Consider the following 19,886-nt stretch of genomic DNA (forward strand, 5'->3'; position numbering starts at 1 on the left):
CCTGTGCTCTAGAGCCCGCGAGCCACAACTACTGAGTCCATGTGCCACAACTACTGAAGCCTGTGTGCCTAGAGCCCGTGCTCTGCAACAAGAGAAGCCACCGCATTGAGAAACCCAGGTACCACAACAAAGAGTAGCCCCTGCTCACCGCAACTAGAGAAAGCCCGTGTGCAGCAACGGAGGCCCAATGCAACCAAAAAAAAAAAAAAGATGGCAAATATATGTTATGTTTATTTTACAATTAAAAAATATTAGACATGTACTCTCTAGGTCTCTTACTTTTTTTTATATTTCTCATAATTTTGTCTGTCTGTGCTTCATTCTGGATAGTTCCTTCTGACTTTTATCTTTCATTTTACTAATTTTTCAGCTATAACTAAGCTGCTGTTAAATTTGCCACTGATCTTAAATTTGTTATTACGTTTTTCAGTAGTAGCATTTCTATTTGTTTTTATTTAAACTCTTTGTCACTTTAAAAAATATATATTTATTTATTTATTTGGCTGCGCTGGGTCTTAGTTGTGGCATGTGGAATCTTTTCAGTTGCTGCATGAGGGATCTTTAGTTGTGTGCATGTGAACTCTTAGTTGTGGCATGTGGGATCTAGTTCCCTGACCAGGGATTGAACCCAGGCCCCCTGCATTGGGAGCGTGGAGTCTTAGCTACTGGACCACCAGGGAAGTCCCTCTTTGTCACTTTTTATAGTTTATAATTCCCTGTCCAAAATTTCTGAACTTGGCTTCTATCAACTTAAACTAGTAATCTTATCATGTGTCAGTAATTCCAATATGTGAGTTCTCTGTCATTTATTTTTGTTGTCTAAGTTCTGCTGTTCCCATTCTTGGTAACTTATTTTCATCTATGTCAGGTTATCTTTGTACGCTGAATATTTTGTTTAAAAAATTTTTTGTAGAAATAATTTGAGGTATAGAATAATGTTCTCTTTCTTCAAAGAGGATGTTTACTGCTTTTTCCAGATGCCTGGGGACCATGGCAATCCAGGATTACCTTAACCCAAGTTCAGGGCCTGAATTTCTTAGGCTACCCAAATAAATCAAAACCAGGTTGCTATTCAATCAAGGGATGGTTTGCTTCTCATTTGCTCTTATTTTCTTTGGGATACCAACACAAAGTGTAGGGTTGGGGATGTTATTCATTAATGTCCCCATTCTTGGCATCCTAACTATGCCCCTAAATCCTGATAGGGCACCAGAAGCTCAGCCCAGACTCTCAGCTGTCTCTTTCAGTTTGGTCATCACCTCCAGGACAAAAATGGCCCTAAGTGCTGGCTCACTTCTTTGGGTTCCCATCATCTCTTATATCTTAACACTAATTCCCCATTAGCTCTTTGATGCTATTAATATAATCTTTACATTTATATTTCATACGTCTTTTTTTAGTTACCTTTTGATGGGAGGATTAGTCTGAATTACTTAGTCTGCCATTACTGGAAATATAACTCACCAAATGAGATATTTATATTTCACTTAGTCTAAGAAATCACTTTAATCAATATCCATGATGTTGCACACCAGACTTAAAATACAATTTAGTTGCTATTTATTCCTGAATCTTCTCACAATGAATGGAATATCAGTAGTCAATACAACCAGTAAATAGAAAACAAAAAGCCAAAGAGTTACAGCTCTTAGAAATATTGTTCAAAGTGATATAAATGTGACAGTTAAAACAGAAGCTTGACCATAAAGAAATGCAATGACTAAACCATGTTACTGCCAAAACATAACAATAATCATGAATTAATGCAATTATCTTGGGCCTATCAAAGCGAATCCCATTTTGCTTAAAGTCTCATGCCCCATTTAAATAGCTTTGGTATGAAAAGCATTATCTAAAACTTTAAACATGAACATGAACATTATAAGGGTAACCTATTTATTACTTCAGCAATAAAATTTCTGACTAATCAAAACTGCTAATTGATCGTAAATATAACAAATTTCCTAATCCAGCTTAAATTTCATGATCCATCATTTTAATAACATTTATGGCTAATACTCCAAATTCCTTACCCCTAAATTTCATTATACTCATCGGGATGAGCTCAAATACCTACTTTCTCCATGCCTGCACTCAAGCAGCTAAGGACTGCTGGAGAGAGTAATATAAAAAGGCATTTTGGATTTCACTGTAAATTCATGATCACCAATCTCCAAAGGGCTTTCAAACTGCCTAACAACCTACAAGATTTCTTTGGAAAATTCACTCTCCTGGTTTCCAAAAAGACTATTTCAAACCTTTGGTACTTCTTTCAAACCTTGGACCCTTCCCTCTTCCCCCTCATTCTTTTTTTTTAATAAAGAATTCTTTTTTTTTAAGATTTATTTATTATTTATTTATTTATTTTTATTTTTATTTTTTGGCTGCCTCAGATCTTAGTTGCTGCACTTGGGATCTTCGTTGCGGTGCACAGGTTTCTCTCTAGTTATGGCGTGTGAGTTTTCTCTCTCTAGTTGTGGTGCACGGGCTCCAGGGCACGTGGGCTCTGTAGTTTGCGGCACGCAGGCTCTAGTTGAGGCACTTGAGCTCAGTAGTTGTGGCACGCGGGCTTAGTTGCCCTGCAGCATGTGGGTTCTTAGTTCCCTGACCAGGGATCGAACCCACTTCCCTTGCATTGTAAGGCGGATTCTTTACCACTGGACCACCAGGGAAGTGCCTTCCCCCTGATTCTTAGCAGATGACTTTACCTTCTACTTTACAGAGAACAGAAAAGACAATAGGTTAGAACAACTTATCATCCAAATGACAAAAACACAATTTTACTATTATCTGCAACCATCCTCTTCTCTCCTGTTATAATAGAGGGGCTGCCCTTCCTCCTCTCTAAACGAATCCTGCCATACGTGCTTAAAATTGCACCTTATCCTGTCTCCTCATAAACCTTGTACTATCAATCTCTCCTCCTCAACTGGATCCTTTCTACTGACTTTTAAAAATGTCTCTCCTACAGTCTCTTCAATAAGTGGTGCTGGGAAAACTAGACAGCTACATGTGAAAGAATGAAATTAGGACATTCTCTAACACCATACACAAAAATACACTCAAAATGGATTAAAAACCTACATGTAGGGGCTTCCCTGGTGGCTCAGTGGTTGAGAATCTGCCTGCCAATGCAGGGGACACGGGTTCGAGCCCTGGTCTGGGAAGATCCCACATGCCAAGGAGCAACTAAGCCCGTAAGCCACAATTACTGAGCCTGCGCATCTGGAGCCTGTGCTCCGCAACAAGAGTAGGCCACGACAGTGAGAAGCCCGCGCATCGCAATGAAGAGTGGCCCCCACTCGCCGCAACTAGAGAAAGCCCTCGCACAGAAACGAAGACCCAACACAGCCATAAATAAATAAATAAATAAATAAATAAATAAATAAATAAAAAACTCAAACTCACAACTCTTACGTTGTGCATTAAAAAAAAAAAAAAAAAAACTACATGTAACGCCAGATACTATAAAACTCTTAGAGGAAAACATAAGCAGAACACTCCCTAACATAAATCGCAGCAATATCTTTTTTGATCCACCGCCTAAAGTAATGAAAATAAAAACAAAAATAAAAACAAAAATAAACAAGTGGGACCTAATTAAAATTAAAAGCTTTTGCACAGCAAAGGAAGCTATAAACAAAACGAAAAGACAACCCACAGAATGGGAGAAAATATTTGCAAATAATGAGACCGACAAGGGACTAATTTCCCAAATATACAAACAGCTCATGCAGCTCAATATCAAAAAAAGCAAACAACCCAATCAAAAAATGGGCAGAAGTGTACACACTGCTATATTTAAAATAGATAACCAACAACAAGGTCCTAATGTATAGCACAGGGAACTATATTCAATATCCTGTGACAAACCATAATGGAAAAGAATATAAAAAAAGAATGTATGGGGCTTCCCTGGTGGCGCAGTGGTTGAGAATCTGCCTGCCAATGCAGGGGACACGGGTTCGAGTCCTGGTCTGGGAAGATCCTACATGCCACGGAGCGACTAGGCCCGTGAGCCACAATTGCTGAGCCTGCGCATCTGGAGCCTGTGCTCCACAACAAGAGAGGTCACGATAGTGAGAGGCCCGCGCACCGTGATGAAGAGTGGCCCCCACTTGCCACAAATGGAGAAAGCCCTCGCACAGAAACGAAGACCCAACACAGCCATAAATAAATAAATAAAATTAAAAAAAAAAAAAAAAGAATGTATGTATGTGTATAACTGAGTCACTTTGCTGTACAGCAGAGATTGGTACAACATTGTAAATCAACTAGACTTCAATTTAAAAAAAAAGAAAGAAAGTAAAAATAAAATAGACAACCAACAAGAACCTACTGTATAGCACAGGGAACTCTGCTCAATATTCTGTAATAATCTAAATAGGAAAAGAATTTGAAAAAGAATGGAAAAAATAAAAATATTTTTTTAAAAAAAGAAAAAAATGGGTGGAAGATCTAAATAGACATTTCTCCAAAAAAGACACACCGATGGCCAAAAAGCACATGAAAAGATGCTCAACATCACTAATTATTAGAGAAACACAAATCAAAACTACAATGAGGTATCACCTCACACGGGTCAGAATGCCCATCCTCAAAAAATCTACACACAATAAATGCTGGAGAGGGTGTGGAGAAAAGGGAACCCTCCTACACTGTTGGTGGCAATGTAAATTGGTACAACCATTATGGAGAGCAGTATGGAGGTTCCTTAAAAAACTAAATATAGAACTACCATATGACCCAGCAATCCCACTTGTGGGCATATACCCAGAGAAAACCATAATTTGAAAAGATTACATGCACCCCAATGTTCATTGCAGCACTATTTACAATAGCCAAGACATGGAAGCAACCTAAATGTCCATCAAAAGACGAATGGATAAAGAAGATGTGGTACATATATACAATGGAATATTACTCAGCCATAAAAAAGAAGATAATGCCATTTGCAGCAACATGGATGGACCTAGAGATTGTCACACTGAGTGAAGTAAGTCAGACAGAGAAAGACAAATATCATATGATATCGCTTATAAGTTGAATCTTAAAAAATGGTATAAATGAACTTATTTACAAAACAGAAATAGAGTCACAGATGTAGAAAACAGATATTGGGACTGACATACACACACTACTATATATAAAATAGATAACTAATAAGGATCTACTGTATAGCACAGGGAACTCTACTCAATACTCTGTAATGGGACTTTCCTGGTGGTCCAGTGGTTAAGACCCCGTGCTCCCAATGCAGGGGGCCCGTGTTCTATCCCTGGTCAGGGAACTAGACCTCGCATGCTGCAACAAAGATCCTGCATGCCACAACTAAAAGATCCCACATGTGGCAACGAAGATCCTGCGTGCTAAGACCCAGTAGAGCCAAATAAATAAATATTAAAAAAACAAAACTCTGTAATGATCTATATGGGAAAAGAATATAAAAGAGCGGATACATGTATATGCATAACTGATTCACTTTGCTATACACATGAAACTAACACAACATTGTAAATCAACTATACTCCAATAAAAATTTTTTTAAAAAGACAGAAACAATAAATATCCATAACTTAATTATTGATCCATCTTCTCCCTTTCTCAAATTTCCCAAAAGAGTTGTTAGTCACACTGTTTCCATTTGTTTTTCTTCTACTCACTCCTCAACCCATACTAATCTGGCTTCTGAATCTAGCACTCCACCAAAACAGTTCTTCGCACTTAAGAATTCCAGGTCACCAAAGCCAAAAGACACATTTCTTTCATTATTTTATTTGACCTCTTAGCAATAATTGGCATCGTGGACACTCTCTCCATCTTCAAATACTGCTCCCTTGACTTTCGTGACAACATTCTTGGTTTACTCTGTCCTCTCCTGATCATTCTCCTTTGCAGGATCATGCTTCTCTATCCAGCCAATAAATGCTGGAGTTTCTCTAGGCTCTGTTGTAGACCCTCTGCTATTATGCTCACCTATACCTGCTGGCTTCAATTATCACTTATTTGCAAGGCTTAGAAATTATTATCGGGCTTCCCTGGTGGCGCAGTGGTTGAGAGTCTGCCTGTCAATGCAGGGGACACGGGTTGGACCCCTGGTCTGGGAAGATCCCACATGCCACGGAGCAACTAGGCCCGTGAGCCACCAACTACTGAGCCTGCGCGTCTGGAGCCTGTGCTCCGCAACAAGAGAGGCCACGATAGTGAGAGGCCCGTGCATCACGATGAAGAGTGGCCCCCGCTTGCCACAACTAGAGAAAGCCCTAGCACAGAAACGAAGACCCAACATAGCAATCAATCAATCAATCAATAAATCTTTAAAAAAAAAAAAAGAAATTATTATCTATAGCCTAGCCACTCTCTAAGCACCAAAACCCACGTATCTAACACTCTTTGCCTGGTTATCTCATAAAGTACCTCAAACTCAAAATGTCCAAAACAGAACTCATGAGCTCCTCTCCAGACCTGATCCCTCTGTTATTTTCCTCCTCAGTGAATAGCACCACCATCTATCCAGTAGCAGAAGCAAGAAACTGAGTCATCCTTGACTCCTCCAATCCCCTCTGTGAAATAATCCAACAAGTCAATTCAGTTTTACTTCCTAAATACTGAATTCATCCATTTCTCTTTGTCTCCACTGCCCTAGTCCAAGTCACCGTCATCTCCCTAAGACTATTCTGATAGTTCCTCTTGTACCTGACTCCACTGACTATTCCCTAAGCCGTTCTCCATACACAATTGATATTTTCAAAATCTGAAATAAAGAAGAAACTAAAGCATGGCCTAGGAGGTCCTGCCCCTGCATGGCTGACACCTACTGACCTCTCCAGCCCCGTCTTGAGCCATGCATGTTTTTTACAACAGGCACGGTTTCTATCAGTCTCATTTACCCACTGTGTTCCTTTTGGCCTTGCTGTTCTGACCAAAGGGCTCTTTCCCTTCCTCTTCGCCTCACATACTCCTACCCACCTTTCAGATCTCTATGCCAACTCCTTAAGGAGGGAGGCTTTCCTTGACTTCAAGGGCCAGATCAAACCAGCTTATTACAGAAATTCTTCAAACATTCCTTTGCCTGCTTTTCCCCCACTTTTGACATTATTGCCTGAACTGTAAGCTCCATGAAGGCAGAAACTACCCAATTTTACACACTACTCTCTGCCTTGCACAGTCTGTGACACAACTTTGGCACTTCATAAATATTTACTGTGTGGATGGTGATGATGAAGACCTGAAGGTTCCTTTCGTCCACTCACGAAACTTAATTACATAACATTTTCAAAAATGTTAGTGATCAAGGACTCTAAGCTAGGGCAATACTCATACATTGCACCAAGATATATGTGCAAGGATGTTCACTGCAACACTGTAATATTATTAATCTGGAAACAACCTAAATGTTCATCAATAGGAGACTGGTTAAATAAATTGTGAAATATGCACAGCTTGGAGTATTTATTACACAGCAGTTAGTATTACACAGAATGATCACCTAATTATATTATTGAGTGAAAAAGGCAAACTACAGAATAACATGAATAGTCTGATCCTATTTCCAGAATGAAAAACAACATATAGTTTGTGCCTGAAACGTATAAAACAAGGTCTGAAAGGAACTGTGAACAGTGGTTACCTCTAAGAAGAGATGTAGAGTGAGGGAGTGGTGTGAAGAGAGATTTCTACTTTTTACTATACTTACCTATGCATTGCTTTAAGTCTTTTCTATGTGAATGTATATTTACATTTTAAAAACACTAAAAGAGGAAAAGATTTAAATACGAAGTGTTAGTGAGTGCTGTAATTACAAAAGGGCAACATTCAGAATTTACCTTTGTAAGCTGAGTGGGGTCAAACCGAAGAACCTTTTGGTTACAGCAGGGATAGATTCCAGTGCCAACAGTACTTAGCGAACTTCCTGCAGTAGGATAAATCACTGTTTCTGAGTGATATTGACAATGTGAAAACTCTATACACAGAAAAGCCTGAATAAAAGAAATACGTAAAATCAAGTATTATTCCCACAATGAAATTATACATCTCAAAAATACTTCACTCAAGACCACATACTGTATGTTCCATCACATAAAATGTACAGAAAAGGCAAATCTCTAGACACAAGGCAGATTTGTGGTTGCCTGGGGTTAAAAGTGAGACAGGGTTGGGGAATGGCAGCAAATGGACATGAGGGATCTTTTCTGGAGTGATGGAAATGTACTAAAGTTGGATGGTGGTGATGGTTGCACAACTCTGTAAATTTATTAAAAATCAGAAAATTGTACACTTAAAGTGAGTGATTTTTATGGCACGTAATTATACGTCAATAAAGCTATTAAAAAACAAAATCAAAAACACTATTTAAGTTCATATGAATTAAATTCATCTTGATGTACATCTAATTTTATAATTGGTCAATCACATAAGAGGTTTTCCAATGGAAAAAACTAAATAAAAATTTGCCTCACTTATTCTTTGACATATTTTTTAAGGTAAATACTTAGCATCGGTATTAGTGACAACTATGGAGTAACCTTGAATCACTGGTGAAAATCTTATCGAAGTTTAATTATAAAATTAACAGTCATGTTTCAGATATGTTTATAAGTTGGTAAGATAATTTAAAGAAAATAAAAAGATCCTGAACGCAAAAGCAAGAAAGGATAGTCTATAATTCAGAATTCTTAGTTGTTAGTTCCAATTATGATTTTCAAATAATAGTTTTTAATTAAAATTTTCTGCATCTGATAAAATCTATAAGGTGCACACTCATACAAAGTATTTTGCATACAAACTATTTTATGAGTTTATGAACTCTCCATAGTAAAATATTAAATATTATAAATCAAGACTCAATTTCCTATGAAGAAGGGAAAAAAATCCTTCAAATTTTCTGCGTTCTGACATGCTAAACAAGCCAGGTTTTAGAAGCCCGATATCCTTGATTATAAGCGACACTCCATTGTGGGGAGGACCACTACATAGCTATTAAGTTAAAAAAAAACCAAAAAACCAACCTGACAATATCAAGTGCTAGTGAAGATGTGGGGCAACTGGAACTCCCATACACAGCTGGAAGGAATGCAAAGTGGTTCGGGGACTTTGGGAAACTGTTAGGCATGGTAAATGTTAAGCTTACGTTTACCATCAATCCAGCGATCCTACTTCTAGGTAACTACCCAAGAGAAACATATTCACATGAAAGCCTGTATGGGAATGTTTATAGATGCTTTCTTCATAATGGCCCCAAACTAGAAACACCTACAGTCCTTCGCTGGTAAGTAGATAAACATACTGTGATATATTCATATGATGGACTACTACCTAAGGCTAAAAAGGAACAAATTGATAGATACAACAATGTGAATAAATTTCAAATCCATTTTCCTAAGTAAAAGAAGCTAGACTCAAAAAGCTAAATACTGTATGATTCTATTTATATGACATTCTGGAAAAGTCAAAACTATAGAGACAGTAAACAGATCAGTGGTTGTCAGAGGCTGGGGTGGAAGAAGGAATTGACTAAAAATGGACACGAGGGAATTTTTTAGGCTGACAGAAGTGGTTTATGCTTTGATTGTGGTGGTAGTTACATGACTGTATGAGTTTGTCAAACCTCACAAAAAGGATAAATTTTACTGTATGTAAATTATACTTCAATAAATCAAGCTTTTAAAAATTGTGGGGACATAGGAGTCCACTGCTCTTCCTTCCTTGTACTGAAAATAATTACCCAAGTGAGAGAGGAAAAGAACTGGGGGCTGGGAGACCTGAGGGATTCATTAAAAATTTTATGTAGAACACTCTGGATTTATACATAAGACTAATTTGGAATGACTGTGACCAATAAAGATCTATTTATTCCAGAAAAGGATTTATTATAGGTACCTTCAAATAGCAAGCTTTCTTGTGCTTTTATGATAGACTTCATTTAGAAGAAAATGAACAAAACCTTTTTGGTAACACAATTATTTTAACAAGAAGGGCATATCTCAATAGTATCCTATCTGCAAGGGTGTTTCTGAATTTCTAAAGAAATTTATGGGCTAACAGAGAAACAGTTTGGCTGGAAATAATGGAAGGCAGTAAGAATTCCATTATCTTTTTTCCATTGAAAAAAATGGATTTGATCACTTAAAACCTGTTGGTTTTATAAAAATTCATCAAGTCATCGATTGTTTCAGCAATGGAAATAAGAAAGAGGAAGAACCATAGTACGAGAAATGAAGTCAGATGCAAGCAATGTTTAATAGCACCATCGTTTTGACACTAGTTTCTTAAAAAGATGTCAGATATTGTACAAACACACCCTAATTAAACAGCATATATCAAAAGAGCCTGCTCTCAATGTTTGCAGAGCAGGATATTAAAAAAAGACAAAACTCACCTGATAACATCTTGAACAAGTTAGCCAGTTGACTGTTCCCCACAAGCGCCAATATACATCTCTCCAAGATTTTAATTCTTCAAAAAGACTATTCAAATACTCATGAACATCCCAAGTCTTATCTCTGGGGAAAAGAGCCTCAGTTGTTATATTATTTTACACACAAGCAATATAAACAATTTGGTTTAAACAAATATTTTAAGATTTGTGACATATTTCCAAGAACATTCCCCAAAAGACGGCTGTGGAATGGACTACACTGCATGGTAGATAAAATTTCATTTGGGAGTTTGTTTATTCTTTTATTTTCCCGTGGACAACAGAAAAAGTTGTGACAGACTGAATGCCAAATTATTTTACTATGCTAGATGAAGGGTTATAAATTAAATATAGTTTGAGCAGGCTAACAGTTGGGACTTAGGCTTATGTTGCTAAATGGAACCTTTTATTCTAATTGTACATATTATAAAATAAGTTATTAATTATTGGTGATTCTAAACATTCCATTAATGTATTAGTTCTTTATATTATTTTCACAAGGCATTTTCTAGTAATTGAGTAATAAAGTAATGCAAAATCAGGTCTTGGTAATAACACATTTTTAAGTTATGTGATATAAACTTAAAAAAACAGGCAAGGCTTATAACTCCATTTGCTATGGTCATATGTAACAGGTTCCTATTTTTGTCTAAGTCCCCAATCTTTTTGAACTTTTGTTATTTTTGTCCTTAGTTCAATAAATAACAAAATGCCATCATGTTATTAGAAATTACATCTGTTTTAAGTTTAAGACATTTTTGAAAAATGTCATCAACAGCTGACTTGCAAGAAAATACTTTGAATAAAACAACAAAAATGGATATCAAAGTTAATAACCATTTTTTCACATAGTAATATTAATAGTTATTGCTGTCAAAATGGAAGTAATTTTCAAAAGGTAAATCAAGTCTCAAGATAAAAAGGTATAAAATTTGATAAAGGAGGCAAGGATATACAATAGAGAAAAGACAGTCTCTTCAATAAGTGGTGCTGGGAAAACTGGACAGCTACATGTAAAAGAATGAAATTAGAACACTCCCTATCACCATACACAAAAATAAACTCAAAATGGATTAGAGACCTAAATGTAAGACCGGACACTATAAAACTCTTAGAGGCAAACATAGGAAGAACACTCTTTGACATAAATCACAGCAAGATCTTTTTTGATTCACCTCCTAGAGTAATGGAAATAAAAACAAAAATAAACAAATGGGACCTAATGAAACTTAAAAGCTTTTGCACAGCAAAGGAAACCATAAATAAGATGAAAAGACAACCCTCAGAATGGGAGAAAATATTTGCAAACGAATCAATGGACAAACGATTAATCTCCAAAATATATAAACAGCTCATGCAGCTCAATATTAAAAAAGCAAACAACCCAATCCAAAAATGGGCAGAAGACCTAAATAGACATTTCTCCAAAGAAGACATACAGATGTCCGAGAAGCACATGAAAAGCTGCTCAGCATCACTAATTATTAGAGAAATGCAAATCAAAACTACAATGAGGTATCACCTCACACCAGTTAGAATGGGCATCATCAGAAAATCTACAAACAACAAATGCTGGAGAGGGTGTGGAGAAAAGGGAACCCTCTTGCACTCTTGGTGGGAATGTAAACTGATACAGCCACTATGGAGAACAGTATGGAGGTTCCTTAAAAAGCTAAAAATAGAATTACCATATGATCCAGCAATCCCACTACTGGGCATATACCCAGAGAAAACCATAATTCAAAAAGACACATGCACCCCAATGTTCATTGCAGCACTATTTACAATAGCCAGGTCATGGAAGCAACCTAAATGCCCATTGACAGACGAATGGATAAAGAAGATGTGGTACATATACACAATGGAATATTACTCAGCCATAAAAAGGAACGAAATTGGGTCATTTGTTGAGACGTGGATGGATCTAGAGACTGTCATACAGAGTGAAGTAAGTCAGAAAGAGAAAAACAAATATCGTATATTAACGCATGTATGTGGAACCTAGAAAAATGGTACAGATGAACCGGTTTGCAGGGCAGAAGTTGAGACACAGATGTAGAGAACAAACGTATGGACACCAAGGGGGGAAAGCCGTGGGGAGGGTGGGGATGGTGGTGTGATGAATTGGGCGATTGGGATTAACATGTACACTGATGTGTATAAAATTGATGACTAATAAGAACCTGCTATATAAAAAAATATATATATATCCCAAGTGCTTATAATAACTAATGAATATTCCCTTTATTATATGGAGAGGAAAATGAAATATTTTAATGTTGACTGTGCTATTACTAACACTAGGGTCAAATGTCATGTGTTTCTCTGTGTTTCTGTTTTAATGTTTAAAATATGAAATCTAACATTTGTAGGGTTTTTTCTTTAGTAAAAGTACTGTACATTTTTAATATAGGAAAAAAAGCAAAAAGCAAACGAAAATCATCCATAATACTATCACTCAAAGGTAACACCACAGTTAACATTTTAGTGAACATGTTTCTAGTTCTGTTTTATAACCTGGTTTTTTTCTTATTTAATTTACCACTAACAATTTTCTGTGTGAGTATATATTCTTTTACATTCTCAAAGGCTGCATATTAAGAATTGACTAGATGCGTTTTATATAGATATACAATTTTACAGATATATTTTTAGTTCACTTAATCATTTCAGTGCTTTTTTTACTTTTTCTTATTTATATAGAGCAATAAATGTCCTTATTAAGTGCTTTCACAAATCAGCATTACCTCTCTGAATAAACTCCTAGCAGTAGGATACTGTCAGAGAATATACATATATATTTTAAAGTTTTTGTTATCCTGAGACATTATACCAATTTATAACACTCTCTCCCTACTCCCCAACTCAGGATGAGAACTAGTTTTGAACTTAAAGGGGAATTAAAAAGGACTATGCAATAATGGAATACTGACAAAGTATGAAGAATAAATTATGAAAAATCCAATTTTAAAGACAATTTGCCTCACTCACCAACCAAAATTTATCTGAAAGTAAATTTGGTTGTCTTCTCAAAAACACTTATATAATAGATAACTAAAATCTGTTAGTGAAAAGAAATCATTTTAATGGCACTGATCAGAATATCTTTCAAGATAAAATAAAGCTTTTACAACAACTTTGTTTTGAAAGTAGCACCTTTGTAAATCAAAGTTGGATCATGTGCAGAAAAGATATTATCCTATTCCTTATAAGAGTAGTTTTGCTTTTAATAAATACACTATTAATTCACATTTAAAAAGCTGTATTTTCTTTTCGCTGCACCTTATATGAATGTAGATAATATTTCCGTGTTGATCCACATTGATTTTTCCAGGAATGCAAGGAATTCTTCTTTCTGTTTCTTTTGTTAAAAGTTTCTTACACAAACAGCATCTATAACACAAAGACACAATCAAAAAAACAAACAACCCGATTAAAAAACGGGCAGAGGAACTGAATAGACATTTTTCCAAAGAGGAAATACAGATGGCCAAAAGGCACATGAAAAGATGTTCAACATCTAATCATCAGGGAAATGAAAATCATGACCACGATGAGGTATCACCTCACATCCATCAGAATGGATATAATCAAAAAGAACATAAATAACAAATGTTGGCAAGGATGTGGAGAAAAGGGAACCCCTGTACATTGTTAGTGGGAATGTAAATTGGTGCTGCCACTGTGGAAACAGTATGGAGGTTTCTCAAAGAACTAAAAATAGAACTACCATATCCAGCAATTCCACTCCTGGGTATATATCCAAAAAAAAAAAAAAAAAATACCCAAAAAACTAATTTAAAAAGATACATGCACCCCACAATGTTCATAGCAGCATTATTTGTAATAGCCAAGATACGTAAGCAACCTAAGTTCCATCAACAGATGAATGGATAAAGAAGATGTGGTATACACACATACATATACACACACACACAATGGAATATTACTCAGCCATAAAAAATGAAATTTTGTCATTTGCAGCAACATACATAGACTTGGAGGGCATTATGCTAAGTGAAATAAGTCAGAGAAAGACAAATGCTATATATTATCACTTATATGTGGAATCTAAAAAATACAACAAACTAGTGGATATAACAAAAAGGAAGCAGACTCACAGATACAGAGAACAGACTAGTGGTTACCAGTGGGGAGAGGGTAGGGAGGGGCAAAATAGAGGTGGAGGAGTGGGAGATACAAACTATTGGGTATAAGATAGGCTCAAGGATGTATTATACAACACAAGGAATATAGCCAATATTGTGTAATAAGTGTAAATGGAAAGTAACCTTTAAAAATTGTATAAAAAATTTGGGACTTCCCTGGTGGTCCAGTGGGTAAGACTTCACACTACCAATGCAGGGGGCCCAGGTTCAATCCCTGGTCGGGGAACTAGATCCCGCATGCATGCCGCAACTAAGAGTTCATTCACATGCCGCAACTGAAGAAGTCCGCATGCCACAACTAAAGGATCCCTCATGCTGCAACTAAAGATCCCATGTGCCACAACTAAGACCGGGTGCAGCCAAAATAAATAAATAAATAAATAAATATTTTTAAAAATTAAGATTGTATTAAAAATTTTAAAAATTAAAAAACAACAACAAAAAAGAAGATACAAAAACATCCAAGAAGAAAATTTCAAACGTAGTAAGATTAAAGAATTTAGCTGCATTATATAGCATACCAAAGAAAAACATATCACTGTACCTGTATAATGTTGCTGCATTATTCTGAGAATCTGGATTCAAGTACTCAGGATCAAATAGTCTCTCAATCTTCTTACAAAAAAGTTTACTATTAAGAACAAATGAACAACAAATTAATTTTTTATATCTACTTTATTAAAGTTACTTGATAGTGATGAAAATAAACACTGACCTATCTGCACATGTAGAAAATAAGACTAATAAATCCTTAGAGAGCCCTTCCTTGGGAATTTTTAATAAATTTTTAGTGTTCTAAGTAAATAAACCTACTAATGAGAACTGCCTGATCAAGAATCCATTTTCACAAGAAAAATGAGACAGATGGATATCTACCCCTCTTTCAGTCCTTTGTTAAGGAATATTCAAGACCGAGGATTTTGGAAATTTAACAATCCGGGGTCTATCAATAATTTGGTATGTGATCTTTGGCAACTTAACATCTTTGAACCTTATTTTCTCCATCTATGAAATGGGGTTAGTAATTTCAAATGCATAAGATTTTATGAGGGTTAAATGAGATAGTCCTTTTTAAAGAGTGCCAGACAGTATTAAACATTCAATAAATGTTAATACTTTATTACTATGCATAATATAATAATGTTCTGCATGAACTTTAAGTCTTTTAAGTATGTCATTAATTCCAAGTGTACACCCTGACTGTCTCCATTTTCTCTCAAGTAATGTCTGCTATTAAAGGCCAATCTAGGGAGATGCAAGAGGGAAGAGATATGGGAACATATGTATATGTATAACTGATTCACTTTGTTATAAAGCAGAAACTAACATACCATTGTAAAGCAATTATACTCCAATAAAGATGTTTAAAAAAATAAAAAATAAAAAATAAATATGAGCAAAAACCGCCCCCCCCAAAACAAAATAAAAAATAAAGGCCAATCTGGATTTAGGATCCTGATTCCATTTTCAAGTATTTAGCTCTTGGATAATTCCCCTGTGTCTCATTCCCCTTAAGGACTAAACTCTTAGATAATTCCCTGCACTATCAATTTCTCCCACTGTAAGGAATCATCCTCATCCTGATCAGCATATATAAATATAATCTAGTATCTCCCTTCTTAAAAAAAGAAATCCTTTCTTGAGCCTACCTATCTTTAGTAGCTACTGCTGAATTTTTCTGCAATCATTCAGAGCAAAACATCTGGAAAAAAGTTGTTTAAATCCAATTGGCCACATTTCTGTTCTCATCTTACTCTACATGGTAGCAGCATTCCACACATTTGACCACTTAATCACTTCCTCCTTTTTGAAACCCTCCTTCCTTTTGCCTTCCCTTTGACCCCCTGGCTCCTCCTCCTCAGGCTCTTCACTGGCTCCTCCCTTGTTGAACCTCCAAATGTTGGACAGTCTTTATCAATACTCTCTTGCTAACAGTTAGAAAATAAAATAAATAAAAATAGCATTTACAATAGCACCAAAAAATTCAAATGCCTAGGAATAAATTTAGTTAAAAAAGGAAAAATATCTCTCACTAAAAACTATAAAACATTGCTAAAATAAGTGGAGGGTTATACCGTGTTCATGAACTGAAAGACTCAATATTATTAAGATGTCTCTTTCCAAATCTACAGGTTGAATATTAACCCTCAAATCTGCAGGGTTGTGTGTGTGTATGTATGTGTATGAGAGGGAAAGAAAGAGAAAATGGGCAGGCTTATTATAAAATTCATATGGAAATGCAAAGTATATAAAATGACCAAAACATCAATCTTGAAGGAAGGCAAAGCTGGAGAATTCAGATTACTAGATACCAAAAAATATTAGAAAGCTACTGTACTTAAGACAGTGTGCTACTGATAAAAGTACAGACAAAGAAATGAACAGAACAAAATGGAGAATTCAGAAAGAGACCTCACATGTATAGTCTCCTGATTTACAGTAAAGGGTGCCACTGCAATTCAGTGGAGAACATATGGTATTGTTAGGCAATCTCATTCACTTCCATGGTTTCAAACCTCACCTACTCTTATATTTCTATTTTAAGCCCTGACCTCTGACCTAAACTTCAGACTTAACATATCCAACTATCTCCCTGCCATCCTACCTGTGTGTCCAAGAAGTATATTAAATATATTAAATAATCTTAACAAGACCCAAACCCATCTCCTGACTCCCCTCACCCCAGTCATTGCCCTCTCTATTAATGACACTAGCACGCTTAGTTGCTCAACCTTAAAACCTAGTAATTATCCTAAAATACTCTCTCTCTTCCCACATCATTCCATTTGAAAATCTGTCGAATCTTTCTATTAACATATTCTGAATCCATCTACTTTCTTCCAGCTCCCCTGCCTCCACTCTAGTCCAAAGCCTTTCATCTCTCACTAGACTGCTGCACTAGACTTCTAATAGGTCTTGCTTCTTATATTCTTATAGTCTATTCTCCACATAGAATAGACTGAGCTCTTAAAAACAAATCAGATCATGCCACTCCTCTGCTTCCATTCCACCTAGAATAAAGTATACACTCCTTGCTATGACTTAAACAGCCCCTAAGTGCTGCTGACCTCATCTCATACCACTCTTCCCCTTCATACTAAGGCCTGTCTTAATAATTTTTAACATAATTCACCACTACAATCTGCTTATATGTGCCTTATTCAGAGTAACCAATTTAATTACTAATTTTTACCTGAGCCACTGGCTCAGGATATATTTTACTTCATTTAAAATAAAATGGAAATAGATTTCTAAATATATTCTAAATATAGAATTTTTACTAAAATGAAATAGAAATAATACATTTCTTCTAATAGGAACATTACTTTTAAAATTAAATTTAGGGACTTCCCTGGTGATCCAATGGTTAAGACTCTGTGCTTCCACTGCAGGGGGTGCAGGTTCGATCCCTGGTCAGGGAACTAAGACCCACATGCTGTGCGGTGCCACCAAAAGTTTTAAAAAAATAAATTAATTCAATTAAAATTTAAAAATTACCTCCTAAACTTATCTTTCTTGTCCTTTAAATCATCAACTTCACTGTGTGTGAACAGATCAGCTATACGTGTAAGAAGGTTTGCATTAATACAGTTCATGTTGCATGGGGTAGCTACTATGGCATTCATATTTTTGTGGCAATACTGAATACATTGTTCAACCTAAACAAAAAACACAATAGAAAATGAATATTGAAGATAGTAGCATAAAGGATAATGTCATACCAATACTTTTCAAAGGTAAGATTCGTTAAAAGCCTAATCCATGTATTGCTACACAATAACTTAGTTCTGCCTATTTGGGTTAATCTACACTGTTCCAAAGTGGTCTAGCAGGCCAAATTTGTACAAACACAGCTAGAAAAATAATTTTCACACTTCTTAGAATATTTCGAACGATAATGTAATGAACATCTTTCATGACTGTGGCAGATACAAATTTTAGTCCACAAACTCAAGGGTACAAGATATGTGACTTCCTATAACTAAACTTAGTGATAATTTTAAGCCTCCGTTTCTCTGAGTGGCAGAAACACAATTTCAGTCACTTCAGGGTTTTCTCAGTTGTGTTGTGCTTGCTCTCTGACTTTCTTCCCCTTTCTTCACTGTGAGGTATATTTATTTACTTTTTGAGGTAGATTTGGGTTTTGGGGAAAAACAGCACTGGTTAATTATGCATTCTTCTAAATATTTTGCTATGGCATAAAAATCATCCTTTAGGGCTTAGATTTCAAAAATCAAAACTCAGAGACTCTTTTAGTCTCTGCTTTTTTTCTATAACCCTCCCCTGAAGCAATAAATACCAACAACTGAAAGGAGAGGGACTAAGGAGTACAAAGAATACAGGGAACTAATAAAACTTCAAACAAATAAACTCACATCTGTTAACACAGCAAAGGGGTATTTTGCTCTGCTTAGTTTACCAGAGGTTAAAAGCAAATATTCATTTAAATGTTAATTTAAACCACAAAAACATATAAAAAACATTTGAACAATAAAGAAATTTATTAAATAAAAGGAAAAAGAAGAAAAACAAATATATTTAATGTTAGAGCTTGATATGTATATGTATATATTATGCTTTTATGTTTTATCAACTATTCTTAAACAACAGACATGAGCATGTGGTTTACACATATAAAATTACATTTTTTAGTAGTTGGGTATTTGTTCTTAATTCACTGAACTATAAATGAAAGACACAAATAAGTAAAACATGCTTAAACCAATTACTTAAATAGTAAAACAAATGTATTCCAATTAATTTTCATTTAATTTGGTTTCAGAGCAAAATCCCTTTTGGGGTAAAATTAATTCTGTTTAGTTTCATCTAATGCAACAGCTAACTCCTCCCTTGAGGATAAATTGTTTGTTTTATAGGCATCATATACTAATGCTATATAGTAGCCTTAACAATAGCCTTCCCAATAGAACAAAGTACCTCCAAACACCAGCAGTTTATTCTAATGAATCACACTCTTGAATTAACAGCTACTTCAGGAAGATGTCTTAGAATTTTCCAGATACTTGAAGGAAACATCAAGTTATATGTTAAATCAAGTATGGGTGAATAGAAGAGCTTGAATCTCTTTTTAATACTTACTAATGAATCCATTTTCAAAAATTCTGAAGAAATAAGAATTGAAATGACATTTCCTGGCTCTAAAAAAAAAGAGAGAAAAATTAAATTCTCCTTCTGATTTGTACCTCAATCTCCTTAGAACAGGCTCCTTCTCACCTTAAAAGAGGATGTTACTTTAATAAGAACAATTTAATAAAAGCTTACTATGGCTTATATACATG

At 35.5% G+C, this 19,886-nt stretch overlaps 1 protein-coding gene across 4 annotated transcripts in view; it reads right to left on the reverse strand.

Moving 5' to 3' along the window:
* SANBR (SANT and BTB domain regulator of CSR) overlaps positions 1-19,886 on the reverse strand; it is a 66,091-nt gene that overhangs the window by 27,787 nt on the left and 18,418 nt on the right. For all 4 annotated transcript variants that reach the window (XM_082426617.1, XM_082426618.1, XM_082426616.1 and 1 more), the window contains 6 exons: positions 19,687-19,745; positions 18,085-18,245; positions 15,131-15,217; positions 13,700-13,810; positions 10,379-10,502; positions 7,827-7,979 (listed from right to left, as the gene is read on the reverse strand). In XM_082426617.1, coding sequence (XP_082282743.1) covers positions 7,827-7,979; positions 10,379-10,502; positions 13,700-13,810; positions 15,131-15,217; positions 18,085-18,245; positions 19,687-19,745 — 695 coding nt within the window. The remainder of the gene's footprint in view (positions 1-7,826; positions 7,980-10,378; positions 10,503-13,699; positions 13,811-15,130; positions 15,218-18,084; positions 18,246-19,686; positions 19,746-19,886) is intronic.

The sequence above is a fragment of the Balaenoptera physalus genome (assembly GCF_965194825.1).
Source record: "Balaenoptera physalus genome assembly, chromosome: 15".
Classification (NCBI taxonomy): domain Eukaryota; kingdom Metazoa; phylum Chordata; class Mammalia; order Artiodactyla; family Balaenopteridae; genus Balaenoptera; species Balaenoptera physalus.